The sequence below is a fragment of the Thunnus thynnus genome, chromosome 23, assembly GCF_963924715.1.
Source record: "Thunnus thynnus chromosome 23, fThuThy2.1, whole genome shotgun sequence".
In the NCBI taxonomy this organism is placed as follows: domain Eukaryota; kingdom Metazoa; phylum Chordata; class Actinopteri; order Scombriformes; family Scombridae; genus Thunnus; species Thunnus thynnus.
Window position 1 is genome coordinate 24,124,745 of NC_089539.1, and position 13,726 is coordinate 24,138,470.

The 13,726-nt window shown below is 41.1% G+C and overlaps 2 protein-coding genes across 3 annotated transcripts in view; both read right to left on the bottom strand.

The window, feature by feature from the left end:
* Positions 1-13,726, bottom strand: part of LOC137175613 (uncharacterized) — a 249,120-nt gene that overhangs the window by 88,796 nt on the left and 146,598 nt on the right. The gene's annotated exons all lie outside the window — the stretch shown is intronic.
* LOC137176254 (uncharacterized) lies at positions 1,274-10,983 on the bottom strand. Its single transcript, XM_067582437.1, is given in 6 exon segments — positions 1,274-1,415; positions 4,770-4,907; positions 4,910-6,678; positions 9,212-9,436; positions 9,558-9,831; positions 10,204-10,983. Coding segments are annotated over 5 exon segments (3,105 nt in total). The 3' UTR covers positions 1,274-1,415; positions 4,770-4,850.

Sequence of the window (13,726 nt, forward strand, 5' to 3'; positions counted from 1 at the left end):
CATCCAAATGTCACCACAACATTCAGACACATATTCATGTCAACACTGATTCATTAGATTAGATAATTTTTTAGTTTGAACATGTTAAAATAGCAAAATAAAATATATAGGCAGCAAAACAAAAGAAATAAAAATAACAGCAAACTTTCAGTAAGCAACACAAATAATAACCATTCAATGAAACTTTTCTAGTCCTACCCCTTTTTATAATTTATCAATCAAATCAAAGCTAAAAAACATTCAAAACAACACAAGAGAACAAAGATAACTTGCATAGAACCAATAACAACAAACAAAAACAACACAACTCAAAAAGACACTCTGTACCAAATCATATTATTCCAGACCACCTCTTTGTTCATCCATTCTATATCTGTTCAATATGTTATTTTTAAAGATTTGTTTAAACTTACTTAATGTTCTACATGTTTTCATCTCTTGGTTGTTCCATAGATTAACTCCCTTTATTGTGATAAAAATGACAATAATAATAATAATAACAATAACAATACTACTACTACTACTACTACTACTAATAATAATAATAATAATAATAATAACAATAATAACAATAATAATATTTATTGAGTTGACTTCCATGAGTTCATTCATAAAATCGATTCATAAAATGCTGCTGAACTCATTCAAGTCTGAAATTAGAGGATCAATATGAAATCAGACATGTTGAACTAAACCTGTTCATTATTTATTACATGACCTCCTTCTTCCTGTATTTGGTAGTTTAGTAGGTTTGTGTAATTAAAACATGTTATTGGTGGCAGTAATGATTCCTCCTGTCCATACTGACTGTGAAGTGGTCTCTTCCTAACACAGCTACACTGTAGGAAATTAGTTCATAAGTTCAGCTGAAGCTGATATGAGGCTTTGACAGTTTGGTAGACTCCCACTTGATTTGTCTGACTCAAAGTTACAGACTATTTAGTTCAAAATTCCCTCTTTGAGTTATGGTCCCTCCACTGTAGCTCAGCAAGGAAACACTGAAGAAACATAAAAATACTTACTTGATATGTGTAACTCAGACTGCTGAAGACTCATATTAGTTTAAACTTTGGAAATCATTTTTACATTTAAATTCTAAATTCAATTTAAATTCTACAGATTTGTGCTCAAGGAAATCCCAAAAATGTATTAACCAAACATGTGAACTTCAGTGAAGGATTTGAATTGAATACATAAAAAACTGCCAAAGCTACAGCCAGTGAACTGACCTCAGAGTCTCCAGTCTACAGTTTGGACTCTCCAGTCCAGCAGATAGAAGCTCAAATCTTGAACCAGTCGGATCTCTATTCAGGAAGTTTGCACTCAGGTCAAGCTCTCTCAGATGGGAGGGGTTGGACTTCAGAGCTGAGGCCACAACTTCACAGTGAGTCTCTGAGAGTTCACAGCCATAAAGTCTGTAATGACACATATATTACAACATATGTTATCATGAAAGAGGACACTTTATATTTACTTCCTGCATTTGATGACAAAACAGTTTGACATTCCCTATTTTGATTAACATTTGCTCTTCACATCAGTGATTCAGCTCATCTTTTTTAAAATATATATTTTTTTTCTGAGGCATTTTATTCCTTTAATGTAAAGCGACAGTTGAGAGATAAAAGGAAACAAGAGGAGAGAGAGAGAAACAGGGAATGACATGCAACAAAGGTCAGCCACCTGAATCAAACCACTGATATTGTGATTATATGACATGTATCTTAACCAGTAGGCTACCAGAGCACTCCTAGTTCAGCTAATCGTATCTCACTGTGCTTGGATGAAACAAAAATTGTCATCACTCTCTCTCATACCTGCAGACTTTTAATCTTTGTTTTGCTTTAACCTTGCAGATGAAGGGAGAGAAAATGGAGTTACATTGAGGCTTCCATAATGTGCTCAGTCTGTCTGTGTGATCTGATCCCATGTCTGTCTCCACAAAGTCAGCATGAGGCATCTTGATAAGAAAAACATTTTTACTGTCCACTATTTTTAGTTTTTAATTTGACTGCAGGATATTTTTACTCAGTTCAACTCAGTGAACAGTTACAGTTGAGAAAGATCATCTCTCATTGCTACCTGCTGTTGTCAGGTTCACATCCATAAGCAGCAAAATTTAGTGACAGTTGACAAACACAAATGAAACAAATGGCTTGACAATATTAGACCTGTACATAATCAAATATTAATGTAATTCAATATTTAGATGTGCAGGACAGACGACTGCATGATGTTTAGTTGTCAACATTCTTTTCTGAGAATCTGAAAAACTGATTCAGCACAAAACACATTTAACAAACCAATAAGGTTGAATTATTTTCATCATGATGTCATCAGAAAGATGTTATCAGGGTATCAGCATTAAAATATAACATTGACCTTTAATGTGTATAAGATCTCTTTAAACAGTCTGAATTCTATCATTCTGCTCTTATATATTCATCAGACCTCTGTGCATTTCCTGCTACTACTCTTCTCTACACCAACAAGAGAGAAAACACCTGAGAGTTTCTTTCTGTGACTAACAGAATATAAGAAAGACTTAAAAACAAGACTGTGTAACATGACTTCCCTCTTTAAAATAAAAAGCTGAATTCATGAAAAATAAAAGGCACCATTGCTCGGTTCAACACACTCAGGGGTTTTGTCTCGTATGACCAGTAGTTTACGGAGACTAATGTTGGTTAATGTTAGCAAACTTTAGATATTGTTGTATAACTGACATTATACAACAGGTAGTTCTGACCAAGCAATCTGATTGGTCAACTAGACATTTAGAACGTGCTCAAATCAGCATGACAGCACACTGAAGCTGAAATGATAGTTTCTGCGTCCGTGAGGGTCCGTGTGATGTAAATTTCATCAACTTGCTCAAATGAATAATGCCTCATCACTCTTATCATATTGCTGACCAAGTTTTATATACATTAATGTAAAGTGTTAAAAGTTAAACCCTCTTTGTTCATTTAAAGAAGAAACAGAATCCTACATTAAAACATTGTCTACCTCATGCAATAGAAAAGCTGTGAAGACTATAAATTTGTGCTCCAAATTTAATGAACTAATATAATTGTAATGTGTACATTTATTTTTTATATCTTTATTTTCTACTGCACCATTTTCATTTCATATTTATCTGTAATCCCTGGCGTTGTATATTTGTTTGTTCTATATTTATGTTATATTACTCCATTTATGTTATCTGTATGTGATATTGAAGTTGAATTAATAAAAATATCACTCCGCCATTCATTAGAACTGTAGACCGTTTATGTGTTGTGTTGCTTTGCTAGTGTCTTTGGGTTATTTTGTTTTGTGGGGATCTGCAGTGAAAACCCGGAGCGGAGTTTTGAGTTTTCCTCCTTTTATGTTTGTGAAACTGGATTGAACTGAACTGATTAGGGGTTGTGGGGAAAACAAAACGGACCCTTTACCGAGTGGATTGAACTCTGAGACTGTGGGACGAGTTACACACACACACTGAAAATCCCGAACCCTTCTCCACTCGTTATCGTTAACCGGCTCCCCCATAAACAGTAAAACTGAATCATTTTCCCTTCAGTTGAGTTTATCTCAGCTTCCACTCCGGCATCCTCCATCAGCTGTGCCGGTGAGTCGGTGACACGGAGCTACTAGCTTAAAAATGTCTGTGAAGTTTGCGGACGTAGCAGCTAAATTTGTCCATGGATTTTTTTTTTTCAGCGGATATCTTAGTTACAACAGGATTGAGCTGGCAAAGCAGTTTTGTGTTTATAAATGTCGTATTTATTCAGTTTGGGAAATGTCGCGATCTCTAGAAAGCATTAGCTCAAGTTGGCTGGCTGACTCAACAGGGACTAGAAATCGTCTCTGTTGCTTGGTCGTTACTAAGGGTCAGTCTACTTGCTGGAGTTGTAAACTAGGTTTCATTACATAGGAGTCTAGTGACGTGAGTGATTGTTTTCCAGGTATTAGTCATATCCCTATGTATTTCCATAGAAACGGATATAACACAAGAAAAAAAGTTTTTTTATTTTTAGAGCGAACTGCCTCACAATATAAATACATTTTGTTTACATCTTTTATATTGTTGGTAAATGTTGTATAATCGCAATATTACCCTCGAGGGTGTGATTTACCGTCATTGTTGACACGACAGTGATGCGGTAAGCATCGCGTGTAATATCACTTAATTACTGAATCAGTTTGGTGATTTGCTGATCCCTCGTGCTCACTATGAAATGACTCAGAAACCATTAAGAAAAATAATGATGATGAAAGCAAATCTCTCTAACTTCAGAAATCACCTTTGGAAAATGATACAGATCTTATTTTAAACTCTTAATCATAGCAGTAAAAACAGTGTCTGTCTGGTTATATATTATTTGCAGAAGCTTCTCATGTAATAATAACTTCACTACATTCACTGATAACTGTAAAATACTGATATATGTTCTGTAATAAAACCTCAACCACAATCTCTAAAGTCCTTCATTTGTTTTACCAGGTTTGAATGACGCCTCCGTCACCCAAAGGAAGATAAATAGAAGAAAAGACTGTAAAATCCAATAATTACTAGAAATAAATAGATTAACTGAATGACTTTGAACTGACTGAATTTGAAACAGCTCAAGAACATCTGAGATTAAATATAACTGACATATTATTTCAGCTATGAACAAGTAGAGCACTATTTTAACAATAATGAGAATTTTATATTATTTATATTTGAAGAACTAAACTACTAATTTGCACTGATTTATAATGTTAATCACATCTGGACTTACAGAGCCTTTCTGCAGTTCCTTACAGCTGGGATCAGTCTCTGTCGTCCCCCCTCTGATGTGTTGTACTTCTGCAGGTCCAACTCATCCAGAACCTCCTCTGACATCTGCAGCATGTAGGCCAGAGCTGAGCAGTGGATCTCAGAGAGTTCCTTCTCTGATCTGTTCTCTGACTTCAGGAACTCTTGGATCTCCTGATGTACTGAGAGGTCGTTCATCTCCATCAGACAGTGGAAGATGTTGATGCTTCTGTCAGGAGAGGTATTGGACGTGTACGTGTTCATCTTCTTCAGGTTGTTGATGACTCTCTGGATGATTTCTGGACTGTTCTCTGTCTGACCCAGCAGGCCTCCTAAGAGACCCTGGTTGGACTCCAGAGAGAGGCCATGAAGGAAGCGAGCAAACAGGTCCAGGTGGCCATTTTTACTTTGGAGAGATTTCTCCATCGCTCTCTTCAGGAAGTCATCCAGAGATGAGTCAGGGTAATCATTATTTCTGAAAAAAGCAAGAATTTTCCTGAGAATTGATTTGCTGCATTTGAAGTCTTCTCCCAGGAAGTCCTTCAGTACCTCTGTGTTGCTGCTGGTGTAACAGTGGTACATGTAGACTGCAGCCAGAAACTCCTGAATGCTCAGATGAACAAAGCAGTAAACTGTTTTCTTGGAGAACACTTTCTCTCTTCTGAAGATCTCTGTACAAAATCCTGATAACACCGAGGCCTCTGTGACATCAAGACCACACTGCTCCAGATCTTCTTGGTAAAATATGATGTTTCCTTTCTGCAGTTGTTCAAACGCCAGCCTCCCCAGCTTCAAAAGAAGTTTCCTGTCAGCTTTCGTCAGCTCCTGTGGACTCGTCTCATGTCCCTTATCATACTTGTTCTTCTTCCTCTTTGTCTGAAGCAGCAGGAAGTGTGAGTACATGTCAGTCAGGGTCTTGGGCAGCTCTCCTCTCTGGTCTGTAGTCAACATCTGCTCCAGAACTGTAGCAATGATCCAGCAGAAGACTGGGATGTAACACATGATGTGGAGGCTCCTGGATGTCTTGATGTGTGAGATGATTCTGTTGGACAGCTCTTCATTACTGAATCTCTTCCTGAAGTACTCCTCCTTCTGGTCGTCAGTGAAGCCTCGTACTTCTGTTACCCTGTTAACACATTTCTGATCTAGGATCTGATTGGCTGCTGCAGGTCGGGAAGTTATCCAGATGAGAGCCGAGGGAAGCAGATTCCTCTTGATGAGGTTTGTAAACAGCACATTGACTGATGACTGCTGTGTGACATCAGACACGACCTCATTGTTCTTGAAATCAAGTTCAAGTCTGCTTTCATCCAGGCCGTCAAAGATGAACACAACTTTACAGTCTTTAGACTTGAGATTTTCTGCTGTGACCTCCTGTAATGTTGGATGGAACTTATGGATCAACATGAGGAGACTGTACCGTTCATCTTTGATCAAGTTCAGCTCCCTGAATGAAAGTGGAATCACCAGACTGACATCTTGATTTTTTGAGCCCTCTGCCCAGTCCAGAGTGAACTTCAGCACTGAGAAGGTTTTTCCAACACCAGCGACACCGTTCGTCATAACGACTCTGATGTATTTCTGTTTGTCAGGTAAGGGTTTAAAGATGTCGTGACACTTGATTGGAGTGTCATAGAGGGTCTTCATCTTGGAAGCTGTCTCAAGCTGCCTCACCTCATGTTGGGTATTAACGTCTTCACTCCGTCCCTCTGTGATGTAGAGCTCAGTGTAGATATCATTGAGGAGGGTTCTTTCATCTTCATCAATTCCTTCAGTCACTTCTTGAAATCTCATCCTCAGACTGTTCTTATAATCTGAAACATCCTGCAGACCAGTTTCTGCTGAAAGAAGGAAAATATAGATTTGAACATCTATCAGTGTGTTTACATGCACTTACATAACCAGGTTACTCAGAGAAACCAGGTTATGTGGGTAATCTGGGAACATGTTAACATGCACAGTAGAAACCTGGTTACTGTAAATCTGTGTGTACAAGCAGCCAATCAGTGATCAGATTTCTCCTCTACACTGACCTTATTCTCAAAGCATGACTTTCTTATTTTATCAGTATTAGTGATAGAAGACGTTTGTTAGTCCTGACTTTTTCGTCTGTTTTGCTTTGTGTGTCTGAGTCAGAACTTTTCCTCACAACATGAATGAGTCTGAATTCAACAAACAGTGAAATGTTAAATGGTGGAAACCAACTTATTTAGACTTCTAGAGGACACTTTGTGTTAGTTGAAGTTTTAGTTGGACTTTAAATACAAGAATAAATCACTGTGTAACGATCTCTCCTTTCATTCAGCTGCTCCACTTTCCCATCTACAGCGTTTTATTACATGTTATGGATTTACAGTGGCGTGTTCTATGTAAAACATTGGTGGGGCACCAACTACTTCAATAAATAGGCTGCATAGCAGGAAAACTACAGTACTTGCTCTTAATACTGATGTGTTTGTTAAAGACGACACGGATCCAAGAAACACTTTTAACAACAAAGTGGCTTCTAGCAGGTCTGTACACACACACAGAGAGAGAGAGAGAGAGAGAGAGAGTGAATGAGTGAGAGAGAGAGAGAGAGTGTGTGTGAATGAGAGAGAGAGAGAGAGAATGAGTGAGAGAGAGAGAGAGAGAGAGAATGAGTGACAGAGAGAGAGAGAGAGAGAGAGAGAGAATGAGTGAGAGAGAGAGTGAGTGTGAATGAGTGAGCGAGAGAGAGTGAATGAGTGAGAGAGAGTGAATGAGTGAGAGAGTGTGAATGAGTGAGAGAGAGAGTGTGAATGAGTGAGAGAGAGAGAGAGTGTGTGAGTGAGAGAGAGAGTGTGTGAATGAGTGAGAGAGAGAGAGAGTGTGAACGAGTGAGAGAGAGAGAGAGTGTGTGAGTGAGTGAGTAAGAAAGAGAGAGAGAGAGTGTGAATGAGTGAGAGAGAGAGTGTGAATGAGTGAGAGAGAGAGAGAGTGTGTGAGTGAGAGAGAGAGTGTGTGAATGAGTGAGAGAGAGAGAGAGTGTGAACGAGTGAGAGAGAGAGGGAGAGTGTGAGTGAGTGAGTGAGAGAGAGAGAGAGTGTGTGTGAATGAGAGAGAGAGTGTGTTTAAGTGAGAGAGAGAGAGTATGAATGAGTGAGAGAGTGTGTTTAAGTGAGAGAGAGAGAGAGAGAGAGTGTGAATGAGTGAGAGAGAGAGAGAGAGTGAGAGAGAGAGAGAGAGTGTGAATGAGTGAGAGAGAGTGTGAATGAGAGAGAGAGAGTGAATGAGTGAGAGAGAGAGAGTGAGTGAGAGAGAGAGAGTGTGTGAATGAGTGAATTTTTGAATTTGAATTTTAAAACACCTTTATTTATCTAGTCGTCAGATCAACAAGCATTAAAAAAACAACAACAGATTCAGCCCAGCATGTGTCCAAAGCAGAGCTCCTCCTCATCAATGGAGCACAGAACATTTTTATAACACCACACAGAAACAAAACAGTCCAGATCATTCATCAACCTGTAATAGTTGTGATCAATTTTTAGTCTGCTGGTTATCATTCTGATCAGTACGGTGATAACATCAAAAGCAAAAGAACCATTTATCTTGTTCTTTCTGCTGATATAAATGGCCATCTTAGCTTGGCCCAACAGAAAGTTGAACAACTGGCACTTGTCGCGAGTCCTCCTTGAGTATTTATAACCCAGGATGAAAACCTGTTTGGAGAAAAATTCCCCAAACTCACCAAAGAGCCTCTCCAAGAACAAAAACAGAGGAGTTAACCTCACACATTCCAAAAAACAGTGAAAAACAGTTTCTCTCTGAGGACAGAAAGGACAACACTCAGAAACACTTGGATTTAAAACAGAAATAAAAGCATTTACAGGCAGGACGCCATGTAAAACCCTCCACTGTAAGTCTCCCACCTTCCTGGTTAACGGGGTTTTATAAAGTGCTCTCCATTGAGGCCTCACCTCAGCACTCAGACCCAGGTGAGACCTCCATGGTGTGTCAGCACGCCCCCCCAACTTGGCTTTGTTCACCATCTTTACCAACAGCTGGTACATCATTTTTCCAGTTAAAACATTCAAGTTTGCACCTCCAGGTACAGCACAGTTCAACAAAACACCAGAACAGTCTTTAAAATCAGCTGAGAAGCCAGAGCAGAAACCATCTCTAGCTTAGGTCCACACAATCTCACCAGCTGACCCAGTGTGACGACTCCGGAGGAGACAAACCTCTCCATCATTGAGGTTCCCAGTCCACAGAGTGTTTTAAAACGTAGTCCATAGACGACAGGTTCCTTTAAAATCCAGTACAATGAGCTTTCACTCAGCGGCCTGTGCTTCTTAAACATGCCCCACACCTTGAACAGCCCCTGATAAAAATCAGAAAGCCCACTCAGTCTGCAGTTCTGTAGATCCATTAAAAACAAATTCTCAGTCAGTCCTTGACCTCCACCTTGGCCCAGGATCGCCCGAGCCACAGGCCTCCACACCAGATCAGCAGGGCCGGTCAGCAGTCTCTGAATGTGCTGGAGGCGGAAAACAGCACCCCTACTGGCCAGGTGAATCAGTCCTTGTCCTCCGTCGTCTTTAGCTAAGAACAAGACACTCTGTGGGATCCAGTGGAGATGATCCCAGAAAAAGTCCACGATCACCCTCTGGATGTTTGACAGAAGGTTAGCTGGAGGATCAACAGAGTACAAACGGTGCCACAACATAGAAGCAATCAAATTATTAATAACCAGAACACGACCTCTAAAAGATAACTTTGGTAAAATCCACTTCCATTTTTTTCAGTTTGCCTTCAGCTTTCTCTAAGACATTTTCCCAGTTCTTAGAGACAGTGGTGGGATCTCCGAGGTATACCCCGAGGTATTTGATGCCTCCTTTTTTCCAGGTGAGCCTCCCAGGTAAGCTGAGCTGCTTTAAACCATCACCTACCATCAGAGCTTCACTTTTTTCCCAATTAACTTTTGAAGAAGAGATCAGACCAAAGTTTTCCACACTGTCAACTAAAGAGTCAATGTCACTCTGTTTTTGGACCAGCACTATGACATCATCAGCATAGGCAGAAAGCTTAACAACAGAGTTGGAACCAGGGAGATTAAAACCAGAGAGTCGTGTTCTTAGTTTGTGTAAAAAAGGCTCTAAGGCCAATGAGTACAACATGCCTGAGAGGGGGCAACCTTGTCTAACCCCCCTCCCCACCTTAAAAGGAGCACTTAAACCACCATTTATTTTAAGTACACTTTCAATGTCTCCATACAAAGCCTGGATCTGGGCTATCAGACCTGGATTGAAACCAAAAGCTCTGAGTGTTTGCCACAGGTACATATGTTCAACCTGGTCAAAAGCCTTTTGTTGATCTATGGATATCAGCCCAAGATCTAACCCCAAAGAACTGGAGAGGTCCACAACATCTCTAATTAATGCTATGTTGTCTGTTACCAACCTGCCAGGTACACAGTAGGTCTGATCCACATGAATGACCTGCTCCATCACCTTCCTCATCCTGTTGGCCAGAACCTTGGACAGAAGCTTATAGTCGGTGCAGAGGAGAGAAACAGGACGCCAGTTTTTAATATCCTGTAACTCTCCTTTTTTAGGGAGGAGAGTCAGGACTGCTCTTCTGCAACTTTGAGGCAACCGGCCCTTCTTCACACTGTCATTGAGGACCATCAGGAGGTCCCCACCAAGCACCGACCAGAAAGTCTTATAGAAGTCGGCAGGGAGACCATCAATGCCCGGGGATGTTCCACCCCGCAAACCCTGCAGTGCAGCATACAGTTCTTCAGAAGATATCTCATTCCCCAGCTCTGCGTTGGCGTCCTCCGAGACCTTTGGCAGATCTGCGTAGAAGAAATGAGACACCTCCGGATTCTCGGTGTACTCCGACCTGAACAAGTCACCATAAAAACTTGCTGCAAACCTGCGAATGTCAGCCGACTCCTGCAGCAGCTGCCCAGTATGTGAGCGTAGTGACATCATCTGCCTCCTCTGCCCATTTTTCCGCTCCAACCCAAAGAAAAAGTGAGAGGGAGCGTCCATCAAAGCCACATTTTGAAACCTACTGCGCACCACAGCGCCCCTTGCAGAGGTACCCAGCAAGTCAGCCAAGACAGACCTTTTAGTCTTGAGGTTCTCAATGTGTCCTCTTTCTCCTGTGGAGTCTGCAAAAGCCTGCAACTCCACCACTTCTCTCTCCAGAGCTCTTATAGACCTGGCCATGTTTTTGGAGACATTGAAAGTGTACTGTAGACATAGTTTCTGGATCTGACTTTTCCCAATATCCCACCATTGTTGCAAGGAGCTGTAGAGGGATTTTGTTTCACTAAAATTTTTCCAAAGAAATTAAAAACATCTTTAAAATTTCCATCTGATAAAAGCGATGTGTTAAAATGCCAATAAGCACTGCCAGATTGTATTTGTTTGATAAAAACAGAACACTGAACCAAAGAGTGGTCGGAAAAACCAACTGGACTTATAAAAGAACTTCTAAAAACATTTAAGTGATGTTTAAAGCAATAAAACCTATCGAGCCTGGCCATGGACAAAAGGTTGTCCTTAGTGTGGACCCAGGTGTACTGACGGTGGCTTTTATGAAAAACTCTCCACACGTCACTCAGCTCATGAGCTTCACTTAACTTTAAAATGCAATTTTTAGCAGCCACGTGTGGCTCTGGATGGTTCCTGTCCATTTTTGGGTTTTCCGTACAGTTAAAATCCCCTCCAAGGAACAGAAACTCATCAGAATGACATTTTTTAATTACATCACTTAAAACGTCATAAAAGTCAAGTCTTTCAGACCCTACAGTTGGTGCGTAAAGGTTGATAAATACCATTTTAACTTTTCCAAAATCAGCTCTTACTTTTAAAATTCTTCCTGCCACAACTTCCTCAACATCAATGTTAATGGGATTAAAATTTTGGTTAAATAAAATTCCAACCCCACCACTCATGCTGCTCTTATGACTGAGAAAAACCTCCCCCGCCCACTCTCTCCTCCATTCAGCAGCAATTTCTTCAGTACTGTGAGTTTCCTGAACAAAAGTAACATTCAAATGTTTCATACCAATCAGACTAAACAGAGAGGCTCTCTTGGTGATATCCTTCGCTCCATTCAGATTTAAAGTGCCAATATTTAAAGTGCACATGTGCAAAATGGGCCAAACGTGGGATAAAAGCACACAAAATAGAAAACTTACAAACATATTATTCATCAGTGCGTATTTGAGTTTTCACCCTCAGAACTATTTTTTTCAGTCTGTAGATCTCTTGATCAGAGAAAACAGGCTGCCCAAACTCTTCTGTGTTTTTCATGTAAACTTTTACTGAGTCCAGAAAAAGTTGCAAGTCTGGAAAATAGTTGTCCACCTTGACTTGTCTCAGCCCCTTTGTGTCCTGTAAGAACTTTTGTACTCTAATGAAAGAATATCCACTCTCTAAGTTCTCAGAGGTCTGGTTTTCACAGTCAGAGTGGAACCTTTCCTCTGGTTGAGAGGATGGACACTCTGTCACTGACTTTGACACCTTTTTTATTCTGCCTTCAACTTGTTTGGTTTCTGTATTCTTCCGTTTCACTGATGATTTCACCACATCCTCATCCATGCACTCTTCCTCCTCCTCCTCTAGCACAGACTCTGCCACCCTGGCAGCAGTCTGTCCCATCCTGCTCATTTCCTTCCTGACAGTTTCCTCCTCCTGATTCCTGCTATCATTTCCCTGTTTGACACCTGTCTCAGCTTCCAAATCGGTTTGTGAATCAGGTGACCCCCCGTCAGCTGTCTCCTTTATGCTTGTATCACCTTGTATGTTTTCATCTTGAGACGCTGCCCCGCTCGACGCAGCACGGACCGGCGACCCAGGCGGCTCCGCGCCAGGTGCCAGACCGGCCGCCCCTCCCCTCTCTGGGCATGAGCGAACGAGGTGCCCCTCCATACCACAACCAAAGCACTTCATATTATCAGTTGTTACATGTAAAGTGTAATCAAAGTCATCTACCTTGAACTTGAAAGTCAGGTGTAAGTCTTCCTCATTTCTGTTAAGAATCATGAAAACTTGTCTGCGGAAAGACATGACATGTTTTAACTGAGGGGATTTACAGCCCAGAGGAATCAGTTTTATGGGCGATACGAGTTGCCCGTGCCTGGACAACTCTTTCGCCAGCACTTCATTTCTAATGAAAGGTGGAACATTTGAAATGATAACTTTTTTAGCGGGGTTCACCAACGAAAACACCGGAGTGAAGGTGTCCTGAATAACCACGCCGCTCTCAACCACACGGTTTACTTTGTCCACGCTGTCCAGAAATACAACCACAGAGTTGTTCATCCGGGAGGCAGATTTAATGCTGCCATACCCAACAACCTCCCCAACAGCCAGACTACACTCCTCCACACTGCATCTAACCGCCGGAGCCAACTTAATGGCGTGCCGGCGAGTTAGCTTCTCCAAGCCAGAGCCTCCACCTGCTGTCATGCTGACCAGCAAAGCTGGCAGCTGACGCCACCTACACCACCAAAACCTCACCCACACACAGTGAAAGACTCACAAAACAACACGATTCACAGTGACTTTACATACACAAGAAAATACACATAAAAAGATAGAAAAACTCAGTCACTCACAACGCAAACTCACCACCGCACTCACCACGCTCACTCCCAGCATGCACTCAGAGAGAGAGAGAGAGAGAGAGAGAGAGAGAGAGAGAGAGAGAGAGAGAGAGAGAGAGAATGAGTGAGAGAGAGAGTGAGTGTGAATGAGTGAGCGAGAGAGTGTGAATGAGTGAGAGAGAGAGTGTGTGAATGAGTGAGTAAGAGAGAGAGAGAGAGTGAGAGAGAGAGGGAGAGTGTGAGTGAGTGAGAGAGAGAGTGTGTTTAAGTGAGAGAGAGAGAGTGTGAATGAGTGAGAGAGAGTGTGTTTAAGTGAGAGAGAGAGAGAGAGAGAGTGTGAATGAGTGAGAGAGAGA